We start from the raw sequence: 12,424 nt of genomic DNA on the forward strand, positions 1-12,424 counted from the left end.
AAATCCATTTGCAAGCATAAACCCCAAACGAAGTTATCCGCTCTAAATCTCTGTCAAACACACACAATTACAACATTTTTGCTAACTCCATTGTGCGTCCACTACCCCCACGTGAACCAACATGTAATTTGTAGTGCTACAATCAATGATTTTCCATATTTGGGGATGGCACCTCTCAAATGCAATTTGCCTGGATGGCTGACGCCAGCCTGTCAAATCATTTTAAACGGAGCCACATATGTGTTTAGGTGTGGTCTAGAAGGACGAACACATATGGTCACAAGACTGAAGAAATTGGTGTCTTACAACCCTACTTATATTTAAAAAATGGTTGATCTTAAAGATGTATCTATTTTTGGGTGAGAGGGCTTTCAACCATTCTAGTCTTGGTACTCAAATATGGTATAAATTATGTGTTCGCCACTCATTCCTCAGTATCTAGAAATCAGAGGATAGATATTGCAATCTCGACTCCCTTTTCAATGAAAAAAGTAGGAAAACTAGGGCAATTTCCCAAGCTCACCCATGGGGATTCATTGCCATTGTCGACCTAGGTGAGGAAGAGGACGTAGAAACTTTTTATGAGCAACTGAACTGGCATAGGAAACACGAGAGGCTTTTTGAGGCCTACATACCATCACACGATCTCCATAACCCATGGTTCAACGGCGTGCCTCCTAAAGTATCGCATATGGGAACCTTTAGGATTTGTCGAAACCAATGCATAGTGCTTGCTAGATGAATCTACTTGCGATATTAGACGTAGTTCAAAGGTCGAATCATGGTTGTCATGAACAAAGGACAAAGTTCATAACAATTCTTGCTCAATTCTCACCATCGGTACATCTTCAAGCGGTATCTATTTTAGAAGAGATTGCATTGAACTAATGGTGCGTCATGTTTTAACCAAAACATGGTAGAATTTTGAGTGTTTGTATGTAAACGTTCTCTATGGCAGACATGGAGGATAGACACTGGAGACTCCGCTCCCATGGAAATGAAGAAAGTATTATATATAGGGTAGCTGCCTTGGCTCACATCAAGGGTATCACTCGAATTGTTGACTTAGGCAAGGATTGGCACTTTAAGAAGGTCTAGAATGGCATGTAAACTAGAACATAGATGACTTCCCAATATAAGTGAAGCATGATATGATATCACGTGCCCCTGCCTTTATTCGATGTAATGCTATCTGCCACCTCTCATGCACAAACTGTTGGAGCATGCAGAAGCCAACAAGTTGAGTACTTTTAGAAAAACCTCCTCATGAGATTTGACATGTCCCAAATGCAGGAACATAGGGGTAAAATGATATAAGGGAAAAGTTCAGATCATCTATGTATACATTCTTATAAATAGAAGATCTTAACAAGACATCCATTTCTTGTGAATAATAGTATATTATTGATAACGCATGGTACCACATACACATAATATAAAACTGAGCTTACTCTAACCAACACTTTTTGTGGAAAAGTTGGATGAAATATTATGAAGCCTCAATGGGTTGTCAATGAACAAAGTGGTGCAACTAAGGAAGCTTCCTTTTCTCACTCAAAGCGTGTCACTTGTATTGTCGATATAGGTGATGAAGAGGCCGTAGATGCTTTAAAAGTTGTTAGACTAGCATAATTGTGGTAACATGGGTAACCACATTTAGTGTTCTAGGACTTTATTTCACATACTGAGCTCCATTTTTCTCATGCATGATACATGCCTATTAAGACCAATGTGTTAAACTTTTAAATTTCACTAAGTAATATACAATAAGGTCGTGCCTCACAATGTTACAAAATTATTTTGTATGTATTCTCCATGATCTATATGTCATTTTATTGTTGATGTCCATGCACAAAAAAACTATGAATGGCAATTATGTCACTACATATTGACTTACCGTAGAAAACATTATTTTACTTGGTAAGCTTGTAAGGCGTGGACATTTGAGACATCTCAAGGAAAGTAGGTGAGAAAAATTGTCAAAACTGGAAAAGGGGGTGGACTGGGATGATGGAATAAACAAACATAAGAAAAAACCTTATGTATTATTCAAGTAGGGTAGGTTAATCTATTTGTATGTTTATTCAAAGTTTCGACATAGGAATGTATGATAATGGGATAACGGTAAGAGGTGTATATTCTTATTGATATGTTCTAGCTATATTATTAGCACCTCATTGTACCACCCAAATATGGTAGGAAGTTCATATTCATTACATAGTGATTGCCTTGGCAAGGTGGGGGGCAGATAGTAGAGGTTTGATAGAGACTTGTCAATGAGGAAAGCCAGGATAATCAAGTCAACTACCCCCAGCTTACCCCAAGTGTGTCATTGCAATTGTTGTAGGTGGTAGACACTTCCATAAGTTACCGGTCTAGCATAGCCTTGGCAACATTAGGGACATAATGATATTTGAAGACCATTGGATTGTATACTCGCACATTTTAGTCTTTTATTTGATGTAACTTGGTCATCGTCTCCCATGTGTGAGCCTCCTTGTCGAACCTAGTGAGTGAATGTTTTTAGTGAAGCCAAATTGTCTATTTATTCATAGTTTGACCATGGGAATGTAGATGAAATGTGATAGATAGAGAATTTTTTTTAGCAATTTTTTGATATTCCAATTGATGGTGGAGTTGCAATAAGTTATACTATTATTTCTGAATGTACTTGATTAGTAGTATAATGAAAGTGCATTCATGCGAAAAGTTTTCCATGATAAAGCCAAATGATAGATATTGGATTATTAAATTCCATTGCAATGAACATACTAGGACAAGAGTGGGATGTTGTGTAGGCTTGCCCTGAGGAGATCAAGCCAATGTTGACTTAGGTGAGTACAAGATCATAGTAACTTTTAGAAGCTACGGAACATGAGTAATTAACCATCACACACTAGTAATATCTTAAGATATATGAACCTAAACATGTATGACATAATGAGCTACAAGCTATCCTCGATGTACTGACACCTGTTGACTCCCCTGCATGAACCATTTTGGGCCATGCTGATTGTAACACGTCGAATACTTTTGGAGGGAGCTTCTTGTGTTGGTAGAATGGGCCTCTGAGTGTGGATGTATGGGAAACTAGATTAAGGGTGAAAGTTCATATATGATAGTAGTGTACTCCAACTGAAGGTGTATCCTTAAGAGATATCTATTTTAGGTGAGTATGTACTAGACTTCTGGTACCTTATCGTACCATCCAAAATATGGTAGAATACTATGTGTATTTTGAAATGATGGATCCATGCTGAATAAATATATTGAATCCTTTGAAACTAAATTATGTGTATAGAAATGGTCTAAGAGTAGAATCATATGGGCTACAAGACTTTGGGAGGAGTATTCATAACAATGGTACATCTATGAATACAAGACAGATCTTGAAGACATATCTGTATTAGCTATTGAAAGTTGGTACCTCGTGGCACCACCAAAAGGTGGTAAGAAAACTCTTGTTAACTGTTAACAAACTAATAGTCGCCCAACAAAAGTATAGAGAGTCAAACTGAACACGTCTGCCACTATATAGAATTTTCCATGTCCCTTCATATACTCCTTATGTGTGTGAGCCAAACTCAACGGTATCACCATAGAATCAATAACCGCCTTTGAGATGTGCTAATGGAGCTAACTCTTTCCCAGGTTCCACCATGGCATGGTTCATTGCTGCTGACACATGAACTTGTTCTACTCATGATACTATTGGGCATGGGTCTGAGTGGAAGGAATCCCAACACCAAGCATTGACATTGGTCTCTGTGCTCACTGATCTCGTAATATTGGAATCGAGAGGCACTGCCGCACGGTGTGATCGTGTTCAAATTTATTGTTCCTATATTACCTTCAAGAATATCTTTGTGCTTTTGTGCAAGATCAAGTCTATCCAACGGCGATATTCATTGCATTGTGATGAGTTTCTTGTTCTAGGTGTGGTCTCTTGCATCATCTTTGATCTTCGATCTTCGATGATACATACAAAGCACCTCCCTGCACCACATGTGATTGTTCATGTGGTGGTGGCTGCCGTGCTCATCGTCTAGGAAATGATTTGTCATGGACAATCTCGGCCCTCCTTAATTTTATCCATATGTAAAGTTGTAACATCTGCATGATTTTATTATGAGATTTTTTTACCATACCCCTACTGCTAGGAATAGAGCGATATACATCTAATCCCATCATTGATTTATTAGGGCAATATAGAACTTCCCTATTTTTCATAGAAAACAAATTTCTTTGTTTGTAAGGGCCTAATGGGAAATATTTCATCCTATATTGTACATACATGGACAAAACATCAATCTCCTCTTTTCATCCTCTTCATGCTGGTTTGCTCTATTCATTTAGCTCCCACTGTGCTCGTCTAGCATCTAGCTCCCCCCCTTTCAATGTTGCATGTCTGTGATCTAGTCAATGTCATAGGCTGGCACATCCATGACCTCGCAACCGTTTGCAAGTTCATGACCTTGTTATTGATCAGGGGTTCAATTATCTAAGCCCTAGCTGTATTATTGCAACGTAGAAAATATGTGGCAATAAAAATTTCTTCCAGGTGACAGCTGCCACAACTACCAAGCCATCGCTGAATTTCAAGCATGCATTAATATACAACTAAAATTTTGAATTTGAATTGAACATAGCCAATCTACAAAGGGGAATTTCCAATGTATAATTCTCCAGAAATTTGATCATATGCTTATTAACAAGCCAATGGATGAATCGAACTTACGATCATAGATATCGTCGTTCGGCTTGTCGCTTGTTATGTTGATGCAGTTGTAGCAGGTCCTTTGCAGTAGCCACTTAGCAGCTCCACTGAAGTCACCACCAAACAGGCCATTGGGCACCAAGAGTGGTGAAAGCACTCTGAACCACATCATGGCGGTCATGACTCCCTTGGCACATGTCATGTACGTCGTCTCCATGTGTTATTGCGAGATGAGATACTTTCTGTATAGCCTGCTCCTTGACGACGATGAGCTCCTCATCTACGGAAAAGAGGCAACCCGCTATCAAAACCTAAGAAGAAGTAGAATGGGTGTGTCACCTCGATCAGCTAGCGGGCCAAAAACTAGGATATTCCCAAACTGTGCTCAAATTACATATACTGCTTGCCACGAATGAGCAGTGTTGTCTCTACTTCTAACCCAACTATTCCACCAATATACATCACATTGGGAAGTTTGATCTCCATGGTTGAATGGCATATATTAATTATAGGACACCATAAAAGAGCACTGTATTGTAAGGTCACAACATATGTATCCTGACCAGTGACCTCCTGAAGGAGATGTCAAGGGTCTGGTGTTGTAATGCCTTTGAAGTAATATATTAAGATTGGAATCCTTTCTACCTTGTGATTGTCTTGAAAAAATAGTCTCTTGTGGCTTGCAAGAAGAGATGACTAACATATATAATTAGACATGCCTTGTTTGAGAATTAGAGTAGTTCATATAAATAATTGAATTTTTAACCTAACAGAAGATATTCGATATGATTATTATTCGAAAGGTCACTAGGGGGAAAGCCCAAATGAACATTTTCATTAGCCGTAATCATGGCAGAATATCAGAGCTACACAGTTTTAGGCCATTGACAAGCAGGCAACAACCAAGGAAATGAAAGGTGTACCAGGGCAAGGCAGCGAAGCCCAGCACCCAAAATTCTAAGATCGATTAATAGATCATAAGTGAGTGTCACCACAGACAAAATAGGACATTAATGTCAATTTTTCCCATAATAATAGAAAAAGGGAGCATGCTGGTTGCGAACATCTAGGCATTCTAGATCTCCAAAATGTTCCTGAGGATGGCAAGGCAGACTATGGGGTATAGGCGAGGGTGATCCGTGAGGTCGAGGGTGCTGATAAGGCACACCACCTCCAGCATGGTGGCAATAGGCACATTCAATGCCCAAATGGCATGGACGTGGATGCATGCCTGAAGCAGGTGCTTCAAGGTTTCTTCACCACAACAAAAGACATATGCTACAGTGCAAATGTTATGGCGGTGGTGGAGATGGGTAGTTGCTGATGATGGAAGAACCAAAGGAATAATTTACATTTATAGGGGTGTAGCTATGCTAGATCATGGGGGGCGATGGTGTCCACAACATGCATCGCCATGCTTAATTAATACACCATATGTGCCATGAATGAGGCATCAGAGAGGTGCATGATGCGATGGTTCGACACCTTAGATGAGAGTGATATCTTCCCCAACTCATCACACAGGTTGCCAATCTCGGTGTGCATGACCGCAGAGAGACTAGTTAGTCGGTGGTCTTCAATGCACAAAAGGGTAGACGCAATGCATGCTTTGGGGCCGATGAAGTGCGTGTAGAGAACGGGGAAGCAAGACTCAAGTCTCTTCACCCCACCAGAAAGCAATGCGCTTCATGTCTCCACGGCTTGTTGATCTCCATCCAGACGATATTGCACTTGGCACTAGGTACACTGGTGACATTGTCCTAGAAAATCGATTGCTATCTCTTCACAGAGGCGGCATGCGCTTCAATAAGCTATAGAGACCCATGGTGTAGGTAGGTAGGGCAGTGAGGATGGCTTCAACAAAATTACCCTTGCCAGCTGAGGAAAGCGGTGTGCCACACAACCTAGTGACTCCTTTGTGTACAAGTGAAATGGGAGGGATGAGGTCGATGATATGGGCTTGTGGATGGAGAGCGGAGGCCCAAGTACTATTGCGGGAAGCTGGACACCAGACAACCAAACACCGAGTCCAGTTTTTCGGCAATCTCTAATGCGACATTGAGAGGAATGAACGTGCACTTGGAAAAGTTGAGGGTGAGGCCGGTGATTGTCGCGAAGATGTCATCCAAATATAGCGGCACTGGGCACGACAATAAGGGGACGAGGGGGTGTTTGGTGGACATCGTTGGCACCAATGGTGAGGACGAGGAACTGGAGAACATACACAACTAGGATGAAGAGGTAGGGGACAAGGGATCTCTTAATGGAGCCCATTTCGGTAGTGATACAATTGTTGGGGATACCATTGATGATGACTACAGACCGACTTGACGTGTTGTGGTCCTAAATCCACTTTCGCCCGAGGGAAGGGAAACCACTATTGCCACCTAAGACATGGAATCTAATGCTGCTTGAAGTGAAGCTTGAGCACCACCGCCGGCACACTGTACTTACTGAAGCATTGCACGAGCTTCACGGGGACGATGGAATTTTCAAAGATCCATCGCCCATGGAGAAAGCATGGCTGCTGAAAATGCACAAGGAAAGGAATGTACGGTTTTGGTGAGACATCATGACTCACGACAACATCTTTGGATGGGGGAGGGCAGTTTTGCAATGAGATGCGACAAATATTTGTCAGAGAAGTGGGAGTGTCCACCTTGAGCAGGAGGGCAATGAAGGATGTGTTGATGTCGGATAATCAGCCTCCTATTTGTAGAACAATTTTGTGAGAGCGGTACGATTGAGGAGAAGTGACCATAGGCATGCTTGAGGAAAATCAGACAATACCCATTAGGGCTTGGAGTAGTGTCAGGCTTCATTCCAAAGACAACTGCCTTGAGCTCAGATGCAGAGAGCGGATACACAAGCAACACCGCCTGGAAGGCATTCAAGAGTGTGTGTGTCATGAGGAGTTGGAGGTTAATGTTGCCGTGAACCGATATCTTCGTGCCCGGGAGCAGATGGTAGAAGTCGTGCATTTCGTTTCGCGATGGGCGTGGTGCTTAACCCCATTAAGATTGAGGCATGCGATCTACTTGTTGCAGAATTGGGTTGACACACGGCCATGGAAGAAGTTGAAGTCCCATCTCCGAGTTTGCAAAAGCATATTTTGCTCCTATACCACCAAAATTCCACACAACAGTGTTCATGGGGGGCAAGGGAGTGTTTCACGAGGTAGAGTGCAAGAGGAATTTAGGGTTAGGGAGACCATCTTTCTCCTTTAGGTGATCGTGGAAAAGGGTTGTGATGTACAGTTCTTGACGATGACATTGCGGTATTTGAGCTTCTTTGAAAAATCTTAAGCCCACTCCAGATCCGCTTCAGATGCAACCCGAGACAATGGGTCGGCTATAGGTCAGGGGCGCTATCGAAGTGGCAACCACATGGAAAACAAGGTACCCAACCCATTTCCCACTGAACCAGAAGATGGTAGCACATGGAACCGTCGTAGTAGTGTGACACCCCAAAAATTTGGCCTTGTTTTAATGAATTAAAAATTTTGCCAGGAATTAAAACTTTGAATATCTGAGCTCCATTTTGATTTTTAAATCATTTCCTTCCCTGTTATGATGAGTTTTTCCCAAAGAGAAAACTTTTCAAATATGTCATTGGACATATTTAATCTCTCAAGAGAAACTTTCCCTTATTTAATATAACTAATTAAATAATTAAGTTGCTTGATCTTTACTTTCTTGAAAATGGTTTTTCAAGGTTAAATTGCCATATTTGAACTACAACCATTTGATAGATTCACTTAAAATTCCCACAAAAATTTGGAGATGTCATGTGATGTTTTTAAATCATTTTTATACAAAAATATCTCTTATTCATGAAATATTTTGAGCTCTACACTCAATCTTTCTTCTCTGGTCCAGAGTGCAATTTGCACTACAACCCTTTTGAATAATTCTTTCTAGCCTCCACCAAAATTATGGGATATTAGTAGTAACATATGATTCAACATTATGCAAAAAACCTAGTGCCGTTCTTTGAAATATTGAGTGAATCAACCTCTTTTCCATTCTGGTCCAGCCTTGTGATTTCTACTGCAACCCTATTTAATTTTGCTCCAATAATCTCGTGCTTTCTCCCACTTGTAGATAGCCCTATCAAACCCCTAAATCCAGGAGCATGCACCCATTGGATTAATTTTTGGTTCATGAAATAATGTCATTTATTTCCTGTCCAGAATTGAAGTTTTGCAAAACTTGCACTAGCAAGTTTCTGCTTTTGGCAAACTAACCTCACCACCCTCTTGTACATCTAAAGAGACCACCATCTGGAGTTTTTGGCCACTCCAAGACCTGCCTAAGTGCCCCTAGCATTTTGTCGAACACTTTGAGTGCATAGCCAGATTTGGCATGGATTCAAGTTTACATTGTGAACTTGGCCACCTGATCTAACCACCATGCCCATTCACCCTCTATCTAACCCTAACCTAGTCCTGTTTCTTCCCAGCCTCAACCTCGACCTCTAGCATGCTCTGGCATTACGTCGAGCACGTCCCGTGCACGCCCGGAGCGCGAGCAGAGCGTGCGTTTGGCACGCACGTGCGCCGAGCCGACACGCTGGCCCCCACGGTTTTGGCCGCTCTGCAGCACCACGCCACGCACTCCCCTTCTCACCGCTACGCGCCAAGCCGCCCCTCGCCACGCCCGACAAGCCAAGAGCTAGCCGCCGCCGCCGCCCGACAGCCTCTGCCCATGTCGGCACCGCCGAACCTTCCTCCGCTCACCACCTGGCCCCTGGAACAGCGCGTGCTCATCCACGAGTGTGTCCACTAGCGCTCGTCGCCGCCACGTTGCCCTAGCTGCAGAGAGGCGGTTCGCCGGAGAGCTTATACACGGCCGCCGCAGAACCGACCTCGACGAGCTATAAAAGGAGGCCCCGAACCCATTCAAGCACACAGGCAACCTTAGAATGCTCCCCTAGTTCTCCCGTGGCAGCCAATCGATCCGGGGAGGTCTCCTTCCTCATCTCCGGCAACTGCAGCTGCCGCCACTGCCCCGGCCAATTCGGCACCACCAGGGCCTCCCACTCTCCGTTCTCTCCACCAAGAGCCCCCTCATCCTCCCGTGAACCATTCCCACTACTCGATTTTGATCGAGAACCACCGTAGCCCCAAAACCACTCTGCTCCCGAAGCTCTCCGTCCGCCGCGAAGCTCACCGCCGACGACCCCGTCCACCCCCGAGACCGTAACACCCACCGGCGGGACCACCTCGACCCCCTGAGCCCGTGGATGACTTCGGTTTCTCGATCGGAGCCGCCAATCGCCGGCGGCGATCGCCGGAGTTCCGCCTCCGCTCGGGACAGAGAAAGGAGAGGGAAAGGCGACTGGTCAAACATGACCGGTGGGTCAGGCGGGCCCACTGTCAGTGAGACGCGCGCCGTCCACGCTGGAGTAAGTGGAGGCGTAATCCACGCCAGCACGTTTTCCCCGCTCCGAAAACGTATTCCCCTCTGAAACGTTTTCTTTTCTGTTTTATTTCAAATAACAGATTTTGACCAAATCTTTGACTGGCTATAACTTTTTAAATATAACTCCAAATGAATTAATTCTTTTTCCTACATCTCTCAAATATTGTCTAGTTTATTTTAAGATTTATTTGAAAATTTTCCAAACAACTTTTTTGTACTGTTTTTGAAATGTGTGTTAATTCAAATATATTTTAAAATAGGATTTTGGAGAGAGAGAAGAAACTTTCAAAAGTTTTGGAGAGCACCTCACCCCTCCACAACTTAAAGGCAAGCATTCTGAACCCCGGCATAATGTTTTTGGTGTGTTATTTGACACGTTTATAACACCACCTTACTTCGGAGGACTTGTTATTTCATGTGACATGATCATTTGCATGGAAGCATATCAGTGATTTCCTTGCTGTTGGAAATGAATATTATTGTGGTGGTAATCATCCTCATGTGCCTTGCATGCATGTTGGAAAGGAATCCGGGAAAGCCTCGGCCTTGGGTAGGCGTGAGCTTGTCGCCGGTCCCCGTCGGGACGGTTATGTCCGGTATGGCATGGTAAGGTATATTGAGTGGTGAATTTTGTTGATTGAAATATATTTGTTTACATGTCATGCAGGGAACTTATAAACCTCCTGAGTCGACCGTAGACCGAGTCTTGTTTCCAGTAACCCCCATACTTGCTATGTACTATCACTTGTCCCTGCCGCAGGTAGAGTATGGTTCAGTAAGTCGTCAACCCCTTTCAAGCACACACCGTACAGAGAGGCCATGGTGGAAGATATCGGTTGTAGCCGGTAGGCATGCCACCTGGTCCGGGGGCATGGGTGTTTCTGGTTGAGACCGAGAGGGGAGGCCACCCCTTAGAGCGCGCGATATAAATTTGATCCCATGCTACGCGAGGTTGTAGCCTCCCCACTTAGAGTTTGACTTAACAAGTGTCGTGGGTGATTCCAGACACCGATGAGTTAAGTTGGTGTGTGCAAGTTAGGCGTGTTTTCAACTAAAAGGCCGTAGACGGAATTAGTCCCGATGGACTAAAGGAATCCGTTACTCGTGGGTAAAGATTACACCCTCTGCAGAGATGAAAACCTATTCGAATAGCCGTGTCCATGGTTAAGGATTACAGTCTGGGATGGGTCAAGTGTTGGTCTTAGTGTCGGTCTTCAGAGGAGATTTTGTTAAACCAAACTTGGATATCGACTGGTTACTTGTGAGGACCATGATTATTATTTTGTGATGGACTAACCTGTTGCATTATTTGTATTATTGAGTATCCCTGGGACGGTTCTACCTCCTGGATATTGATTGTGATTATTTATTTTGTAAGCCCTTTATGTGGTGTCGCTCAGACGCCCGACTGTGGCAATGCTTGTTATTTATTTTAAAGCCCTTTATGTGGTGTCGCTCAGATGCCCGACTGTGGCATTTCTTTTAAAAGCCCTTTATGTGGTGTCGCTCAGACGCCCGACTGTGGCATTTCTTTTAAAGCCCTTTATGTGGTGTCGCTCAGACGCCCGACTGTGGCATTTCTTTTAAAAGCCCTTTATGTGGTGTCGCTCAGACGCCCGACTGCGGCATTTTATTCCCACTCTATTATTGCTTATTCATGTTGCATATAAATAACCTGCTTGCATGCATAAAAGATATTTTATTTGTGACTGACGATGTGATCATGGAATATTTCAGTGCATGATTATCAATTATATTATCCCAGTGTTCATAATGTTTGCGAGTACATTCAAAGTACTCACTGGCTTGTCCCTGGCTATTGTCTTGGCCAGATTTCTGCCTGGAGAGGAGCGTTGCGGTGACAGCTCCGGAAACTAAGCAACGGTGATAGCAGCCTCGCGAAGATAGGAGTTAACCTGGTCAACTGTTCCCGTGGGAAATGGAGTCCCATACACTGATGATCCACAAACCGCTTCCGCCATCAGCCACTAGAAAACCATTTGATGTACTCATAGGCCACAATGGTCTTGTACTACACATTTTGTACTTATGCTTGGAATTTCTGTAACAAGTTGGTGCCTCATCAGCTAACAGTAATCCTGGGGCTGGTGAGCACAACGGCCATTTTCTGGAAATTTATGTCTGGAAAACCGGTCGTGACAAGTAGTGATGATGACGATAGGGATGTGCCCGAAGGCGTGAGAGGGGATGCAGGTGACTACAGAGTCCGGCATGATCGAGCACCCATCGTTGTTCACAAGGAACGTATCCATCTTGACGTGTG

General features: G+C 43.4%; 1 protein-coding gene across 2 annotated transcripts in view; it reads right to left on the reverse strand.

Annotated features, from left to right (window-relative positions):
• The window catches only part of LOC119318855 (two-component response regulator ORR21-like), a 20,240-nt gene that overhangs the window by 3,441 nt on the left and 4,375 nt on the right, over positions 1-12,424 (reverse strand). The window contains exon 4 of one of the 2 annotated variants that reach the window (XM_037593428.1): positions 4,570-4,997. The exons of the other annotated variant lie outside the window; for it this stretch is intronic. Within the exon in view, the coding sequence (XP_037449325.1) occupies positions 4,831-4,997 (167 nt within the window). The 3' untranslated portion in view covers positions 4,570-4,830. Of the gene's footprint in view, positions 1-4,569; positions 4,998-12,424 lie in introns of those variants that run through there. 2 annotated transcript variants of the gene reach the window in all.

This window comes from Triticum dicoccoides, chromosome 6A, assembly GCF_002162155.2.
Source record: "Triticum dicoccoides isolate Atlit2015 ecotype Zavitan chromosome 6A, WEW_v2.0, whole genome shotgun sequence".
Classification (NCBI taxonomy): domain Eukaryota; kingdom Viridiplantae; phylum Streptophyta; class Magnoliopsida; order Poales; family Poaceae; genus Triticum; species Triticum dicoccoides.